The sequence below is a fragment of the Peromyscus maniculatus genome, chromosome 7 (assembly GCF_049852395.1).
Source record: "Peromyscus maniculatus bairdii isolate BWxNUB_F1_BW_parent chromosome 7, HU_Pman_BW_mat_3.1, whole genome shotgun sequence".
NCBI lineage: Eukaryota > Metazoa > Chordata > Mammalia > Rodentia > Cricetidae > Peromyscus > Peromyscus maniculatus.
This window is the reverse complement of record NC_134858.1, coordinates 33,772,186-33,786,217: the sequence shown is the minus strand read 5'-3', so window position 1 is coordinate 33,786,217 and position 14,032 is coordinate 33,772,186. Positions and strand designations below refer to the sequence as shown.

General features: G+C 41.6%; 1 protein-coding gene across 1 annotated transcript; it reads right to left on the bottom strand.

Annotated features, from left to right (window-relative positions):
• Positions 1-3,200: 3,200 nt before the first annotated feature.
• On the bottom strand, positions 3,201-9,452 carry LOC102928062 (acrosomal protein SP-10). Its single transcript, XM_006991167.4, has 4 exons — positions 8,850-9,452; positions 7,389-7,889; positions 5,444-5,563; positions 3,201-3,474 (listed from the first exon to the last, which is right to left on the bottom strand). Exons 1-4 carry the CDS (start codon positions 8,896-8,898, stop codon positions 3,350-3,352), a joined length of 795 nt encoding a protein of 264 aa, XP_006991229.1. The 5' UTR covers positions 8,899-9,452; the 3' UTR covers positions 3,201-3,349.
• Positions 9,453-14,032: the final 4,580 nt, after the last annotated feature.

Below are 14,032 nucleotides of genomic sequence, written 5' to 3'. Positions count from 1 at the left end.
ACTTAGTGAACTTATTGACCATCAAGTTTCTAGATGACACTGACTAAAAGGGGCTGGGGGGTGGTGTGTGTGTGTGTGTGTGTGTGTGTGTGTGTGTGTGTGTGTGTGTGTAAGGAAACACAAGAATAGGCCTGATTCTTGTTCCTTGCCTTTTAGACTCACTAAAACCTCATTTTGTTCCTAAAATTTATATTAAAATATGAATTATATGATTGGGGTTTTGTATTCCTTTTTGTAGATAAATGACAATGTTAATTAGTCTGAAGCTAAGAACACTTAGCATCTTATGGCTGAAGTTTATTACATGTTGGTGTATGCTGCCATACTTCCTACCTCTCCTGTACTCAGAAGTAAACCTGAGCCTAGTTTAGTCGGTCTCCTGGTTTTCACATCGTAGTACCACTGGTTAAAATCAGTCATTTTTAAAAGAATGTTACTTATTCCTTGGTAGTTTATTTTCTAGAAAAGCTGTCAGAATGATCCTTCTAAAGTGTAAATCAGATTCCTGCCCCACTCCCAATAGTTACAACTTTCATCATAGTTGAAATTCCAAGTTTGGTCTGAGCTGTGCAGTTCTGTGGGACTGTCTTTTCATCTGATGGGATGTAGTACTGTCTGTCTCCAGAGCCTGTTTCTATCAGATCATGACTCACTGATTTCCTGCCAGCCCTTCACACCCACCATTTTGCCTTTTGTCTCCATGAATTTGAATATTCCTGTACTCCACATAAATTGTGTTTGTTTCTTTGTGTTTGGCTTATTTCATACTTCCTTCCTTTTGTGACTTATATTCCACAATCGCATGTGTGTGCGTGGGCACACGTGCACTTACTTTTTTATATAATCATGTATGTTTGGATTGATGCCACCTTTTGTGCACTCTAAATGATCCTCGTGTGAACACAGATATATAAATATCTGCTCAAGTCTCTGTTTTTAATTCTTTTGTGTCCACCCAGAGGTAGAATTGGTAGGTCATGTGGTAATTGTGTTTTACTGTTTTCAGGCACTGTACTGTTGTTTGCTGTGGTAGCTATGTTATCTTGACTCTTGCTGTCTTTTCTTGTAAAGTAGAACAATCTATTTAAACCTTGTTTTTCTTTTGGTTTTCTGAGACAAGGTTTCTCTATATAACAGTTCTGGCTGTCCTGGGACTTGCTCTGAACACCAGGCTGGCCTTGAACTCATAAAGATCCACCTGTCTCTGCATCCTGAGTGCTGGAATCAAAGGCGTGGGCCACCACCACCTGGCCATCTATTTAAAATTAGTAACAACTAAGTTTTTTATTTTTTTTTAAGAAACAGGGTCTCCCTTTGTAGCTCAGACTGGCCTTTGAACTCTCTGTCTCAGGCTGGCTCTTTCCCCTCCTGCCTTAGTGGCCCAAGTACCGGGTAGCAGTGTGCCGTGTTTCACTTGACTGTGGCAGAACAACTGTGTTTACAGCTGCATTGTCCTTCCTGTGTAATCTTATTAATGTCAAAAGTGTTATCTTTAAATGCTGTACGTACACTACAATAGATCCATTCTCTCAATTACAGCTGGTTGGCCAGCCCTAGCCAGTATTCCCTGAAGCCTCTGACCACTGACTGCGGGCTTTTGTCATCCTGTAAGGTGTGGGTTGAAAGTTAATCGTGCAGAAGCCCACATATCTGAGTCAGGGCTGCTTTTGTTTGTAGTGACTTCTCTATTTTAGGAGAATTTTGGAAGCTTTTTTTACTTTTTGTTTTTGATTGAGTATGTAATGTGTAGTTGTGATAGGTTAGGTCCCCGTAGGTGAAAGCCAGAACTCTTACTCTTAGCTTTTAATAACACACTTGCATTTTTATTTTCCCAGTGCCTATAGCTAGTAGATCTTTATTCCCTCCCCTCAGAGGAGCCAGTTGTATCAACCCTGTTAACAGGGTTTGCTTTTCTTCTTGCTCCTCCTTGTAAGCCATATGGCAAATTGAGAATTCTAGATTTTAGTTTCAGGCCCTAATTTTTTAATTCCATTTGATCTAAAGATAAGATTATATGTTCAAAATTTCTTTCAGCCTAGATTTGTTGTCAGTGGAACCTGTTGTTCAGGTGGATTTTGAAAAGGGCCGTTTGTATGAGTGAGTGTGTCTGTGTGTTGGTGTGTGTAGGTGTGTGTTTACATGTTCTATAACTGACACTGTTTTATGATGTACAGGAGTTCTTATGCATGGTAGCTTATGCTTATGATCCCAGAACATGGGAGGCTGAGCCAGGAGAATTGCTACAGATTTGAGACCAGCCTGGAGCTACACAGTAAATTATAAACTAGCCTGGACTACAGAGTAAGATATCAAATAAATAAATAAAAGTTAGTCATGACACAAAAAGCTTTAGTATTTAGAAAGTGGTAAATTATTTTGTTGAAATTAAAGTCTGTTGCTTTGCAATGTACATCAAGACCAGCAGCTGATCTTGAGCCTTCAATCATGTAGAAGTGGTGGATAAAAGGAGATGGATGTGTGTGGGAAGAGAGGACTGGCTGGATGATATTTACTGTGAAGACACAACTTGAAAGTCATGCGTATTTGGTTTTGGAATCCAGCTGTGAGTCCCCTAGTTCTGTAACCTTCATCAGTTTGTAATGATGTGGAGTCTAAATAAACAATCATGTGTGTCACATTTCCTTGTTTGTAGAGTAAGGACGATGCTGTCTTTCCTCACTCTACCCTCTGGTTCTTTCCTGAGAATAAGGAGCAACCATACATGTGAAAACACCTTGAGGTGAAGGACTGCTCAGTATTCCACCTGCTCCTTCCTCTGTGACTGAGTAGATGATCCTCTGAACATGATTTAAGTATTACGGATTGCTTAAATCAAAAGGAGTATTTTGTTTCCATTGTGTTAATAGTGAACCATTGAAGACTGAAAAGCTCAAAAACAAAAGCACTGAGTTGTGTGTACTACAAGTAGAAGGGTGTGGGGGACAGACCTGCATTATTGCTTATGATCCATGAAAGATTAATATGTACTTTATATTCCCTGTTGTATCTGACCCAGGAGACCTCTTCAGCTTTCATAAATGATTGTGCAAAACATTCACCTTATTTGGTCATGGAAAGAAACAAGTCTGCAACTAGACTGATGAAAAACAATCTGACTGTAGCCTGTGTTCTTTAACAATAGGAATTCATTGCAAAAAAGAAAATCTGGGGAAGGAAAGGAGCAAGGAAGACAGAGGACATAGGCAATGGGGTTTTTAATAAAGATAAGGGTCCAGCTTCTTGTCTGATCAGGCGGAGACAGATGTAATTAGTTGAACATGACTATAAATTGAGCCATGTAGAGTGGTGGAGCTGCCTGAGTCAGAGCAAGAAGTGGGGGCATAGGCTTCTAGGTCTTGTTGCAGAGAGGTTCATTCCGACAGCACATAATTTGCATTCTTGTTCCATGAGAGAAGAGATTCATAGATGGACACATGTTCTCACACCCTTGAACCATGAACTGGAGTTTTCCACCTGGAAGGGGAAGAATCGGACTGGCATTGACAGAAAGCTCTTTCTCTCACCCTTATCCTTTATCCATGGTTCCCAGTATTCCTATGCAGGGATGACCAGGACTTCAGCGTGTATATTTTCCTGTCCCCTTCCTTTTGTCTGCTCTTTCCCAGCTGCCCGTTCCTCTTTTTTATTTCTTCATTCTCTCCCTCTCATGGTAAAGTTCACCAAGCTCATTATTTTCTCTTGACCATGCTACTCTCCCGCCATTAGCCTTCCCTACAAACCTCTAGCTAGCTGGCTAGCCGCTTTAACTTCTTTCTCTTCACATCTGAACCCCAGGTACTAAGAATTTAAACTTTTCTCTCAAAGATGCACAAGAAAAATTCTATTAACCAATTCCATAGCCATTTTCCATGCCTCCCCCCTACCATTTCTGCATGAGCTTGATACTATTTACCCCTTTCTTGACACTCGTCTGTTAAGGTTTCCCCTAATTTTCTGTTTTCGATTTCTCAGAGTCCACCCAAGTCAAATCCCCTTTTCTACTTTTACATGATCATCTCCATGCAGATAATCCAACTAAAATTTACCTGTCTCAGATGGAACTCTACCATTCTCCCTGTACCTATTTGCTTTCCTGATTAATCTTACCCTGCCTTTGAGAGTCTTGGATGATTTTGCTTTGACCAATCAACATTTCTTAATGTATTTTCTTCTACTCTACTCGCCACACCCAAAGAACCTTGCTGTGTTTCCTGTCTATATCTTATATTCCTGATTTGGCTTTGGTGTTTGTTTTGGGCATGTCTCTGCAGAATGACTGAATCAGTAGTTTTCTTCATTTCTGGTATTTCATTGCTACAAGATGAACATGAGAAATTTTAGTTTATTTAGTGTTTTTAACATTATTTTGTGTGCACATGCGTGTGGTCATGTGTGTAGGAAGGTCAGAGGACAGCTTGTAAGAGTTGGTCCTGCCCTGGCGGTTGCTGTGGTACAACGCAGGTCATTAGGCTTGGTGGGCAAGCACCTTTACTCACTGAGCCACATTGCAGGTTCGGAGCATTAGGATTTTAAAAAGCTGCTCGGGTGATTCTACTGTGTAGCCCAGACTGGGTACTAGTGGATTTCCTGTGTTCTTTCTGAAGACCCTCCCCTTTCGCCTGCTTCTCTTTTCCTTCCAGCACTCTATGTGCTTTGTCCTCCTTTCCTGAGACATGGCTTTGCTGTTGTCCAGGCTGGGGTGCTGAGCTTAATACCCTGACCTTAGCCTCCCAAATACTGAGAAAAGACACGCATCACCTCGACACTTTTCTCTAATATTATGTTAGATCACAGTCTTTCTGTACACTTTGTATTTGATGCGTCTTTCTGAAAGGCTCGTGGTATGAGTGGTTGATGTTTATTCAGTGATGGTTAAATGTATGATTATAGAAATAGATGGAGGATATTTCTATCAAGGAGTTGGCAAACCAGAGCCAGGCAGTATGGTTCATGGAATGGAAGTAGCCAAAATGCCTTGTTTTGGAGATGGATACTAAGTGTTGTAAGGGTTGAGAGGTGTGAGAATATGCACTCAGTTTTGTTACCCTCTGCACATAGGTCTGTAGACCGTTGTTAGATAGTTGATTCAGTGTCTACTAAATGCCTACCATTTGTTATACATTGTGCTGTGTCCTAGGAAGATACAGTCATCAACAAACTAGACAGTTCTGAGTAGAGTCATATAAGTAGCTTAATGAACAACTTAAAGGTTTCTTTATTCTGAAGAAAGCCTCTTTTCAATTTCTTTTCTTTTTTCTTTTTACTCCCTTAAGAGCCATAGGCCTGTTAGTACCTAGAATTCTGCTCAGTCCTTGAAGGAATGAATTCTGAATCTCCAAGTTCATTGATCCCTCCCCCCACTTTCCCCAGTGTGCTACCATTTTAATTTAAAAGATGCTCGAATGTGCTCTCTGGCAAGTTTACCCCAAGTAGTTGCTCCTACCTTCAAAGATCTTCTTTAGCATGCACTGCTGGGAATTCTGAGTGGTGCATACTCCCTCACCACGAAGACATTTTCCATCATCATTCATATAAGCACATGCGTGGCAATTTATTGCTATGCCTGAAATTTGAAAGAAAAGCCTGATGAAATTTCCCGAGAGACGACTTAGTTGAGTCACACATACGGGGAGTGAGGGATGCAAAAGTTAGCACAGTTCTTAGTTCTTTAGGCAGTACTGGGGATGGAACCTCCAGGGCCTTAGGCAAATGCTCCCTCTCCTCCCCCTCTTAACTCCTTCCTCTCCTCTTGGTTATCGGAGACAAGGTCTTGCTTAATTGCCCAGGGATGGGATTACAAGTGTGGACTCCCGTGTTCTCTTCTGAATCTGAAGTACTTTTACTACTTTGTAACCTCTATTTGTAACCTCAGCATAAATACTAAATTTATGGGTGACTTTTATTCTAGTCTGTATCTCATTGGCTTCTTGAATTTATGAGTAAATGCCCTTCTGTCATGTTTTACTTCACAAGAGAAAACTGTTAAGTAACTGAGTCTCTGTCATACTCTCTCACGCCCCAAGACAGACACACTTGGGGTCAATTTAACTAATAAGTCAGCAATACTAGAATGCTAGAACGTTGCCGGCCCTGTAAAGAGTGCATTTTCCTCTCCCTCCCTTCTTCCCTTCTCCCCTCCCCATTCCTTCCTTCCTTCCTTCCTTCCTTCCTTCCTTCCTTCCTTCCTTCCTTCCTTCCTTCCTTCCTTCCTTCCTTCCTTCCTCCCTCCCTCCCTCCCTCCCTCCCTCCTTCCTTCCTTCCTCCTTCCGTGTGTGTGAGAGAGATTGATTATTTAGCCCAGTCTGACCTCAAAGTCATACCAATCCTCCTGCCTCAGCTTCCCAAGTACTGAAATAAGACAAGAACCACATCAGGCACAGTTTCTGTTTTCAGATTTATCTTGAAGATCAGTGACAACTTATCGCTTCTGCATCCTTATGCTATCTCTTTGCTAAGCCCCTAGCAAAAAGCATAAAGAAGCAGAGCAAAGACAAAACAGTAGCTTTAAGCAGACCTAAGTTTAATTTACTGCTTTCTAGAAATGTGACTGACATCGGGATAATCACCTTACGTTACTCATCTAAAAATTTAGAATAATTAACGTTGATTGGGTGAAATGAAATACTTGTGTCTGATAGTAATTTGAGACATCAAACTTTAGATTTTTCTTATTTTTCTACTGTGAATGGGGCATATATGGAGGTCAGAGGACAACAGGGAGTCAGTTCCCTTCTTCCACAATGTGGGCCTTGGCTCTTGAATTCAGGTTGTCAAGCTTGACCATAGATGACACCCCTGACCATCTTGCTGATCCTTCCTTCATAAATTCTTAGGAACAGTGGAGTTGGAGAGTCTAGTAGCATTTTATATTGGTGATACTCTTCTTAAAAGAGGGTTCTCCTAGCCGGGCGGTGGTGGCGCACGCCTTTAATCCCAGCACTCGGGAGGCAGAGCCAGGCGGATCTCTGTAAGTTCGAGGCCAACCTGGGCTACCAAGTGAGCTCCAGGAAAGGCGCAAAGCTACACAGAGAAACCTTGTCTTGAAAAACCAAAAAAAAAAAAAAAAAAAAGAGGGTTCTCCAAATTGTGTTAAATTTAGGGCCACATGGAACTGGAAAATGCTTCCTGATATTGTGAAGAAGCAGACTCTTCGACAGAGCCATTTGTGACATATTAATGATTCTTTTACGTTGCTTCTCTAAAATTAAGTTCCTAATGTGTTCCACCTCTCATCCCTCTTTCTCTTTCCTCCCCTTCCTCTGTCCATCTCTCTCCTCTTCCCTATGGGGACAGGGTGTTGCTCGGTTGCCTAGACTTTCACTGAACTCTGTAGCCCAGGTTGGCTTCAACCTCTAGTCAAAGACTAATACCCTTCCATTGTGGCTTACCTGCAGATGTGCTTGGAAATGGCGTACTTATAATTTGTTCATTTTTGTCACTTGAAGTTACCTCAGAAGTCTGTTCGCCCGATTCCTCAGCCTTTTCACCTGAAACTTGGTCAGCTGAAGCCACTTCTGAAGTCTGTTCACTTGACTGGTCTGCAGGTTCGCTTGAAGTGTGATCGCTTGAAGTGTGCTCTACTGAAGTGTGCTCACCCGAAGTGTGCTCTCCCGTAATGTGCTCTCCTGTGATATGCTCACTTGTGCTGTGTTCTGAAGAGTGTTCTTCTGAAGTATGCTCACCTGAAACGTGTTCGCTTGCAGCATGCTCATTTGATTCATGTTCACTTGAACTATGATCAGTCAGACCTTTCTCACCTGAAGGCGTTTCATACAAAGCCTCGACATCCGAAGGATTTGCAAGTGAGAAGTACTCACTCGAGAGTTGCTGAACAGAAGCTTGGTGATCTACAGAGTTCAGAAGCTCATCAGGCTGACCTGGTGGTGCTCCTAGGATGGAGAAGAAATAGAATGGTGAAGATGAAAGAACGGGATCAAGACTGATTTTCTGTGGAGCCAGACAAGTGGGACAGCTAGGTTTCCCGGCAGGTCTAGGTGAGACACAAAGATAGTTTAGATGTTGGGGGAAGCCATCTAACTACTCCAGCAGACCAGGAAAGACAAAAGTGTTTCAATAAAAGTTTGGAGATCACTTCTGAGACCTAAAGACACAGGAAGTACATGTGGGATCTGCTCACCTAAGCACGAAAAGCAAATGAAGGGAAATGAATGTCCCTACCTAACAAACCAGAGTCAGAAATCCAAGAACCCTCCCTCATGTCATCAGAAGTCAACCACCAACCCTTCCTCCAATTCCTCTGGGGGTGAAAGGCACGAAGACTAGAAATAGGGAGGGAGAGAGAAGGCAAATAGTCCTTTCCCCCGACAACAGTGTCTGGGTGAGATCCTGGCTGGCTTCAAACTGCAGAGCTTCTCTTGATTCTGCTTCTCAAGGGCTGGAGTTACACCAGTAGCGTTCAGTGCTGAGTGAGTTCATCCTCAATTGAGGGTAGGTCCGTTTGTGGGGCTGGTGCTAGGACTCAGTGTTTCACTCAACAGTAGAGAACTTTAATCTTTGAGTAGGGCCAACTTTAGAAGAGGATAGCACAAAATTAATCTACAAAAATTACCAGATGGGATTTGAGTTGTATTGGTAAAGTGTGACCTCCCCAGTCACAAATGTTGAAGAAGCACATTAGGCCAGTGCGCTCTTTCGCCTGTACATCCGTAACCAAGAGAGAGCAGTTGGTATAGGGGTGCTCAGAACTGCTCTTACTCGGTTAACTCTTGATTCCAAGGCAGGTTGGTCTGGGGAACTAAGACTGGTCTTTCTTGAAGGGGTCAGAAGTACCTCAAAAGAAGCCCCCCTTTGGTATCCACCCAGGGTTTGTGTTTAAAGAGAACACTTACCTCTGGCAGATACAAGTAGATAAAGACTCAGGAAGATTAATTTCTTCATTTTGAAATAGGAAAAGATAGATCTCTAGTGTGGCACACTCAAGAGCTGAGAAGAAACTGAACAGACACTCACAGTGTTGAATCAGAACCTTTGAGAATTCTAGAACTTGAGAAACAACAACTCATGTGTCCTCACAATGGGTTGTTAGTCTTATGTCCTATTCAGGCAGGCTGGCCTGTAACCCATGGTGATGCCACTAGTGAAGGGTAGTGAGTATTTTCTGTGTGGAGGATAGTGTTAGGGATAGCTTAAAAAACAAACAAAAAATATTACCAGAATATATGTGGTCTCTTAGTAAAGTTTAAAAGGTAGCACTTTTAGAGGGCTGTCAACAGTGAACTGTAGTGGCCTGTTCAGTTTCTGTTTGTCTCTCTAAGTAAGCATTTCATGGCTCTGGTCTGTATTCTGGAAGACTGATCTCTGCTGAGATTAGCTGAGTACCGGTAGGTTTGACTTCAGACTGAGGTTAGTCATAAGATTGGAGGGCAGAAGTTGCCACAGGCTGAGTCTTTAAGGCTTTACACCTTAGAGGTCTTGGGTATCCTTTCTTCTGTGACCCCAACTTGTTTTCTCCCTTCCTACTTCAATTTAGGGATAATAATGATTTCTAGCTTCTAAATTCTACATGCCCCAACTCTCCTTTTTAAGTGTTGTGTAATACCATATACTTCTGAGAATAGTCTTTTTATATGTACTTGTAAAGGCATGTTTTATAGGCATTACGTTGCCAACTCAAATGGTAACATGAGTTTATACAGAAGAGTGTAATGATCAAGGGATCATTGAGAGTGGTACTATGACTTTATCCAGGAACTGGTCAAGCTGAAGGGATGTGGTAAGACATCTTATTTGCTATAAAATTACAACTCAGGGTGGCAGAGATCCTCTGTTCACTCTCTCATGCCCTTCCCTGTCCCACTTTTTTGAGCCGCTTTGTTCCAGGTACCACTGAATGCTGGACCTAAAAGTAGGTGTGTCTATTTCTGTTATAATTTTCTTTCCACCACTGGACTTTAAGCCCTCTGAAAGTAGGGATCTGTCTGTCTCCTTCAACATTGTAGTCCTAGTACCTGGCTGCATGCTTGTTACATAATAGTACATTTTCTGAGTGAAGAATGAATGATTTAGCTTTTCTGGATCATCCTCTGCTTCATAGAGGAGAAGCTCCAGAGAACTCCTACATAGGCTAGTTTATACCCGGATCATCTGAAGAAAATGGTCATTCTGGGGTCAAACCATTTCTAAGGTAAACCAAGGAAGCATGTTCTATCTCATCATTTGTCTTTGTTCTAACTCTGTGGAAGTAATGAGCTATGGAGAGTTGAGCTGAATGGTCATTTAGGCTTAACATGCCCTACCTCGCTTGAGTTGGAAGTCTAAATTGGGATTTTTGAGCTTCAGACTGGACTCCTTTAGAGAAAGGTGAGAAAGAAGGTATCAATAGCTCCATTACTTCATGGGGAATAGGCTACTTTTGTTAAGAGGAACTAGAAATTAGTGGAAGGTGCTGTTAGTACTGTATCCGCTCTCTAGTTATCAGAATCTCTAGGACATCCCTTACCTCGCCCTTTCCTGATGACTCTTAAGGTCAACTTCCTAGCATCAATGCCAGTGGCCTTCAGATTGGTTTTCCCTAGCCTCCACCTTGGACGGTTTCTTCGTGTGCCTAGCAGCCTGGTGCTTTAGAGCCAAAGCTCTGAGTGTCTAGGTGTACTGTGTATAAGGGAAGGCACATCATGATGAAGAATTCACTTGGAAGTTTCGGCTTAGACATCCAGAGGTGTTCTAGGTCCTGACTCCTCCTCTCACCAGTCCCATTTCATACTGATAAGTGTAGCTAGAGCCCTTTCTTTGTCCCGCTTGGTCCCTCAGCAGCTTAAAAAATAAACATTCAGAGGTGTAATATTAATTACAAACTGTTTGGCTCATGGCTCAGGCTTATTATTAGCTAGTTCTTACATCTTAAATTAACCCATTTCTATTTGTGTATCGCCCTGCGGCCAGTGGCTTACTGGTACTTTCATATCTTGCTTCTTGGGCATCTGGCTGGTGCTTCCCTGACTCTACCCTCTTCTTCCTGTATCTCTGCTTGGATTTTCTGCCTGGCCATATCCTGCCTTGCTATAAGCCAAAATAGCTTTATTAACCAATGGCAATAAAACATACGTACAGCATAGAGAAAGACATCCCTCAGCAGATAAGCTGATGTTCTAGTTTCTAATGTCCCTAAATGGGTGAAAAAGAAAAGATCAGCCATTTGCGTCCTTGTAATGATGACAGATTGTAGCTCCCCTCTTTTCCACCAACACCATTCAGGTTCACGTTCCCATCTTTCTCCTTTCCCCTTGGTAACAATAGCTTTTTCTCATCGGAACAGTTATTTATTTATTTATTGCTGCTGCTGAAAGTGTTTACAAAACTAAAATGTATTTATGTATGAGTGTTTTGCCAGTGCACACCTTTGATCCCAGCACTTGGTGGGCAGAGACAGCAAGATCTCTGTGAGATCAATGCCAGCTTGGTCTACAAAGAGTTCCAGGACAGGAAATGAACCTTGGCAAAGAGCTTGCAGTAATTTTTTTTGGAGAGATTAGCAACAAATATCCCAAAAGCAAAAGACTTCAGTTTATAAAGAGAACTAATTGGATCCAGGCTGTAAAGATCCCATTGGCTGGATACCGTATTAATAACTCTTAGATCTGTTACTATTCTCCATTATCCAGATTTTTTTTTTTTTTTTTTTTTTGGTTTTTCGAGACAGGGTTTCTCTGTGTAGCTTTGTGCCTTTCCTGGAACTCACTTTGGAAACCAGGCTGGCCTCGAACTCACAGAGATCCACCTGCCTCTGCCTCCCAAGTGCTGGGATTAAAGGCGTGCACCACCACCGCCCGGCATCCAGATTTCTTTTTAATGACAATATATAGGAAAATTCCAAGGACTGGTCAATTCTTCATTATGTTGAGCATTTAGCTGCTCCTATACCAGCTTTTCTAATACCTGTAATTTTGTCTGGAGCCCCTACATTCTACACTGATGCAAACAAATCAGGAAAGGCAGGTTATAAGTCAGGAAAGTAAAGTGGCTCAAAGCCCTTATGATCTGTTTAAAAGTCAGTTATATGCTATTCTCATGGTATTATTAGATTTTCCAGAACCTCTTAATATAGTTACTGACTCTCAATATGCAGAAAGAGTTGTTTTACATATTGAAACTGCTGAACTTAATCCAGGTGATTCAGAATTAACTTTGTTATTTATTCAGCTACAACAAGTAATGAGAAATAGAAATCATCACTTGTATGTAACACATCCCAAACAGTCTCCCAGGCCCTCTAGCACAAGGTAATGATGAAATTGATCAGCTACTGGTTGGAAATGTGCTAGAATCCTCAGAATGTTGTAAGAAACACCATGTTACACAGAAAACCTGTCTCAAAAATAAAACAAAACATAAGAATATTTTGGGGCTGGAGGGATGGCTCAGTGGTTAAGAGCACTGACTGCTCTGCCAGAGGTCCTGAGTTCAATTTCCAGCAACCACATGGTGGCTCATAACCACCTGTAATGAGATCTGGTGCCCTCTTCTGGCCTGCAGGGACACATGCAGGCAAAACACTATATATAAAATTAATTAATTAAAAAGAATATTTTGCACACAGAGGACATTGGAGTCCTTTGTGTTTGAAAGTGAATCTGATACTGCTTCTCACTGGTTGATCTGACTGGTAAGTGAAAGACCAAATCTTGCAATGGTCTTGAAGGAGAAACAGATAAATGTATGCTCACAATTATTCACACAGACTGGCATGTGATAAGTATCTGTAGAGATGGATAGATACTGATTTACCCTGTGTTAGCTATAATTTATTTTTGGTGTGTTTTTTTTTTCAGTATTTTTGAGATACTGTCTCATTATATAGCTCAAGATGGCCTCAAACTCACTTTTCTTTTGCCTCTGCCTCTCTAGTGCTAGGGTTACAGACATCAGTGCAATATCAACCTTAGGAAGGGAAGAACAGACTGGATATACATGTATTAGTGGAATAGCATTACACTTCTCAAAAGCAACATAGGAAAGTAGGCAGGGAATAGCTTTAGAAAATGTTTGGGAAAATTTTAAACCAAATTTCTTTAGTCAATTTAATTGGAAAAGAGAATAGTGATCTTTTTAGGAAAACAAAGTCTCAAAACAAATGGGTTTGTGTTTTAAGAGAGACACAACTTGCTTGCTTTTAAAGGGTAGAGTTTGTTTTTTCATCTAGCTAGCCTGAGGATAGGAAGTTACTGTCAAGCCTGAATGTCTAAAAGCAAGAGTGTGAAATTCTTGTTCTTGTTCGAAGTCAACAGGTGGCAGCATGGCCTCAGGCATCGCATCCACGGGAGTCAAGGTTTTCTATTGCGGTGTAAAAGCTGATCACAAACTTAGCCACTTTAGATAATGCCCAGTTATCTCAGCTCTGCAGCTCATCAGGCTTGACTAGACTTTCTGCCTACTGGCTGTGAAGCCAAAGTGAAGATGTCCGGGACACAGCACCTGGGCCAAATGACCAGAAAATTAACTGCGGTGTGTGAGTGTGTGTGTGTGTGTGTGAGATCTTCCATGTGCCCGAGGCCACACACCCATCCCTCACAAGCTTTGGTTTCAGAAGAGATCTTAGGGATGAGTAACATCTTCCTGGAGCATAAGGAGGCCTTGATGTTCAAGCCCTGTTCATTCATCAGTTTCTACAGGATGATGTTCTAAATGATTGACTGATTACTTATCTTCATTTTAATATTTTATTCCCCTTTAGTAAATAAAGAATAAGAGAGATTAGTTATCCTGTCCAGAATTGCAAAGTGAATGAGGGATAGCTGTGAAACTACAAAATCAAAGCTGACTTCAGAGCCTAAGGTATTTCCTTGTTTTTATTTCTTTTTTAGTTAAGTCCTGTGTGCTCCTAAATGTTACTGAGATTTCACCCTTGCCGCCCCTGTGGTCTCCGACAAGTGGATTCAGATAAATCATACAGAACATATATATATCTTAAGAATGTATTAGAGACCAGAGTGAGGTAGCCTCAAGAGATGAGAGTGGGGCAATGACTTAGAGCCCTTGCTAAGGAAAACAGTGGACCATTGCCAAAAGGACCCTG

Excerpts from the sequence above, each read along its gene's own strand:
- LOC102928062 (XM_006991167.4), bottom strand. The coding sequence starts at position 8,898 with ATGAAGAAATTAATCTTCCTGAGTCTTTATCTACTTGTATCTGCCAGA. Across the intron at positions 7,890-8,849 it reads TCTACTTGTATCTGCCAGAG|GAGCACCACCAGGTCAGCCT; the intron begins GTAAGTGTTCTC and ends TCTCCATCCTAG. Across the intron at positions 5,564-7,388 it reads ATTTCCAAGCACATCTGCAG|GCATAGCAATAAATTGCCAC; the intron begins GTAAGCCACAAT and ends TTCAAATTTCAG.